We start from the raw sequence: 4153 nt of genomic DNA, 5'->3' as shown, positions 1-4153 counted from the left end.
TTTTGAATAAAAACTGGTTTTCTTGATACCACTTTACATTTATTTCAAACTATTGAAACAGGTACAATATTTATAAAGAAACTGTGCGAATAACACTGCTACGATCGCTCTGACTTATGAGCTTGTTTATTATCGAGTTATTGTTGAGAAAAGAACCAAAAAACACATAATGCGAGCCTTTTTAAAGACTTCAAAAAACCACCACATGTAAATAAAACATTTGTCATCGTGATGTCTAGCAGTAAAAATGAAACCTGCTATACCGACCAAATTGACACTATTTTCTAAGCAAGGACTCACACCATTTTGGTTAAACGTAGTAACTTCAAATTTCTAGACTACAGATGTCGGTAGCCTGCAAAATTGAACATATTGCCAGGGGGCGGGATTCAAAAATTGCACTTAATTTTTGAATGATAATCTATTTAAAATAAACTATAAACCAAACAGAATAAACTAAAAATTCTTAATCTAAATATACCACAAAAATACTAACAAAATAATTCAAAATAGCAGAAATTAACAAAATAAAACCCCCTTTTTTTATGCCCTGCTGGTAAACTTATAAATTTAACTGTATAAATGCTGTTGAATTACTCTATTAATAAACTAAAGATAACTAGAAAATTATTAATCCTATTAAATAACCAAAAAAAATTCAAAAATGACTAAATTACACACGTCTGCATACTAATTTTTACATATTTAAATAGTTCAATAACATAAATAATATAGTTCACACTGAACACAACACAATTATTGTTCCTTTTTTTTTTTTTTCTTTCTTCTCAGGTCTTCTGCTTGATCCATCCAAGGTGGAGTCGAGAAGATAAGCATCATAGTGTAATGTACATAATCAATCCTTTGTAAGGTCCGGGACGTCAATTACAGGTTTACTGTCTGAATCCAGGGGCATCAGACATATCTTTGTGATGGGCCTCACAAAGACTCCTTGAGGTGTTTTTAGGGTAACAACTCGTACTACTCCATCCGCTCCAGGGTGTGTATGCAGAATTCGGGCCATTTTCCATAAAGGTGGAGGTAAATGATCTTCCTTTAAAATCACCAGATCGTCTTTTTGCAGTGCCCGTTGAGTGCTGGTCTGCCATTTAGTTCTCTTTTGTAGTTCCATCAGGTAATCTTGCTTCCATCTAGACCAAAAAGATTGAATTAGCGAACTGATCCTCTGATATTGAGTTAGTCTGTTGTCCGGTATCGCCCGGACGTCTCTCTCAGGAATGATACAGGATTCAGTGCCTATAAGGAAATGGTTTGGGGTAAGAGGTTGGTAATCATGGATGTCGTCGGATAAGGAAGTTAATGGACGGGAGTTCAAACAGGCCTCAATCTGACAAATTAAGGTATATAAGAGTTCAAATGTTAATGAAGAATTGTTAGTGATTCTATATAAATGGAATTTTGCTGATTTTACTGCTGCTTCCCACAAACCTCCCTGATTAGGGGCTCGAGGGGTTATGAACTTCCACTCACTACCTCTGTTCACTAAATAATTTTGAATATTGTCGTTGTTTTCCCTCAAGCTGGTGTACAGCTCTTTGAGTCTGCTGCTAGCTCCTTTAAAATTACTAGCATTGTCGGAAAAGATCTTTTCAGGTTGTCCCCTACGGGATATAAACCTTTTTAAACTGTTCAAAAAAGCATTGCTAGATAAATCCGAAACTAATTCCAAGTGAACGGCCTTGGTTGAGAAGCAAATAAAGATACATAAATACGATTTTGCGAGGGAAGCCTTCCTCAGCGTCCCACTTTTAATTAGAATTGGTCCGGCGTAATCTATTCCGGTGATAGCGAAAGGACGACTCGGCGTAATTCTTTCGGGTGGCAAATTTCCCATGATTTGATGACCGGTTCGGGGACGACATCTAAAACATACAACACATTTATGTAATATCTTTTTAATAGTATTTTTACCAAAGATGGGCCAAAATTTTAATCGTATTTTAGCTAACAAAGCTTGAGGTCCTGCGTGTAGGTTTACATAATGGTAGTGACGTATTATCAATTCAGTTAGCTTATGTTTAGCCGGCAAGATAACTGGGTGTTTTTGTTGGTAAGATAAATGTGTAGCCAAATTCAACCTACCGCCTACATATATTAGACCATCATGTAAGAAGGGATTAAGAGATTTTAAATTACTTTTCTTGTTGACGATGCCATGGTTTTTTAATTCTTTCAATTCCTTTTGAAAGGCGTGTATTTGAGCTGATCTCAATAGACATTTCAAGCCTGATTCCAATTCAGCCACACTTAAATTGTCTGAAATTTTACCCTTAACACTTCTGCAGTTATTGACAAATCGCAATACATACGCAGTAACTCTTTTCAATTTAATAAATGATGAGAATTTTTCAAATATCTCCCATTCTTGAATATCTGTAGATAATAGAATATTTTTGCCTTTGAGTTCAGGAGGGTTTGAACACGAAATATTTGATATAGGCCAAGCGTTGACTCCCTCGGTCAACCAAATTGGTCCATTCCACCATATTGCAGAATTTATCAATTTATCTGTAGTGGTTCCTCTTGAAAGTATATCTGCTGCATTGTCGGCTGATGATACATGTCTCCATAGATCTGGATCACTAAGTTCTTGTATTTCGGCTACTCGGTTTGCAACGAAAGTAGCCCATCTCGTAGGTTGACCTTTCAGCCAGCACAACGTTATCATGGAGTCACACCAATAATGTGTGTCGATCTCCACTATATTTAACGCTTGTTTTACGTTTTTAATTAATTTAGCCAGTAGCACAGCACTACAAAGCTCCAACTTGGGCAGGGAAATACACTTCAATGGCGCCACTCTTGATTTGGACGTTATTAAATGTGAATGCCGCTTACCGACATGGTCCACCGACACCATGTAAACGCAGGCTCCGTAAGCTTTCTCAGATGAGTCGCAAAAACCGTGTAGTTGTAGATATGTAGATTGCCTGCAAATAATTTTTCTTGGTATTTTCAACACATTTAGTTGAATTAATTCTTGAAGGTAGGACCTCCAGGGTGCTAATATTTCATTAGGCAATGGATCATCCCACGCTGCTTTAGACTGCCATAACTTCTGCATTATCAATTTGGCTACAACTATAATCGGTCCTAGAAGACCTAATGGATCGAAGGTTGATGCGATGCAAGATAATATCTGTCTTTTACTCTCGGTTCGACTTGATGGTTTCATTATTACATAAGAAAAATAATCAGATTCATTATTCCATATTAATCCTAATATTTTCTCAGTCTTTGGATTGTCAGTAATAATTTTTTCAGAATTGCCTGATTCGGCAATCTTAGCTTGGCCCGATTCGGCTGACAACTCCAAGACATTGGACCTCCATTTCCTCAAGGTCATCCCCGCAGACAAAAAGATGTTGATTAATTGCTCTTTTAACTCTCTACAGGATTCCATGTCATCTCCTCCGGTTAACAAGTCATCCATATAGAAGTCATTTTCTATGACCTGACTAGCTCTAGGAAAATTTATATTGTTATCCATACCAATTTGCCGTAGACTTCTAGTGGCTAAGAAAGAGGAAGGCCCCAGACCATATGTGACTGTCTTCAGACGGTAATGCTTGAGCACCTCCTGCGGCGACTCGCGCCACACTATCTTCTGCAGGTCACGGTCCGCTTCACACACATTAATCTGGCGGTACATCTTCTCGATGTCAGCCGTCAGTACTACTTGATGTTTCCTGAAATGCAATAGTTGGGTGTATAAGTCCTTTTGTATAACAGGTCCTGTCATCAAGGCGTCATTGAGAGAAATTCCATTTGAAGTTTTGGCGAAGCCGTCAAAAACGACCCTCACTTTAGTAGTAGTGCTTGATTCTTTTATTACAGCGTGATGAGGTAAAAAATAGGATTCACGATCCCCCTTTGACTGGTCACACACCTCCATATGACCTAATTCCTCATATTCACGCATGAATTGTATATATTGTGTCTTCAATTCGGGATTTGACACAAATTTTCTTTCTATATTTTTAAATCTTTTTTCAGCAGTGAGCAATGAACTTCCCAGCTGATCAATGCATGCTCGACGCAGTAAACTTACTACGTATCTACCGTCGTCTTGTCTAGTATGAGTACTAGCAAAACTGGCTTCACAAGCCTTTTCTTCATGATTTAGAATCTT

General features: G+C 37.5%; 1 protein-coding gene across 3 annotated transcripts; it reads right to left on the bottom strand.

Annotated features, from left to right (window-relative positions):
* Positions 1–904: 904 nt before the first annotated feature.
* LOC149408760 (uncharacterized) lies at positions 905–3796 on the bottom strand. Of its 3 annotated transcripts, none has more exons than XR_016305398.1 (2): positions 2104–2335; positions 905–1883 (listed from the first exon to the last, which is right to left on the bottom strand). XR_016305398.1 is itself a non-coding variant. In XM_089650465.1 (2 exons), the coding sequence occupies exons 1-2, from the start codon at positions 3761–3763 to the stop codon at positions 1795–1797; spliced, it is 339 nt and encodes a 112-aa protein (XP_089506591.1). In that variant the 5' UTR covers positions 3764–3796; the 3' UTR covers positions 905–1794. The 3 variants fall into 3 exon arrangements, 2 of the variants coding, with proteins under 2 accessions (XP_089506591.1, XP_089506592.1); XM_089650465.1 differs by lacking the exon at positions 2104–2335 and adding an exon at positions 3514–3796; XM_089650466.1 differs by lacking the exon at positions 2104–2335 and adding an exon at positions 3514–3796 and having other exon boundaries at positions 905–1151.
* Positions 3797–4153: the final 357 nt, after the last annotated feature.

Source organism: Hesperophylax consimilis, unplaced genomic scaffold (genome assembly GCF_061612785.1).
Source record: "Hesperophylax consimilis isolate HC1 unplaced genomic scaffold, BYU_Hcon_1.0 scaffold_85, whole genome shotgun sequence".
NCBI lineage: Eukaryota > Metazoa > Arthropoda > Insecta > Trichoptera > Limnephilidae > Hesperophylax > Hesperophylax consimilis.
This window is presented reverse-complemented; position numbering and strand designations above follow the sequence as displayed.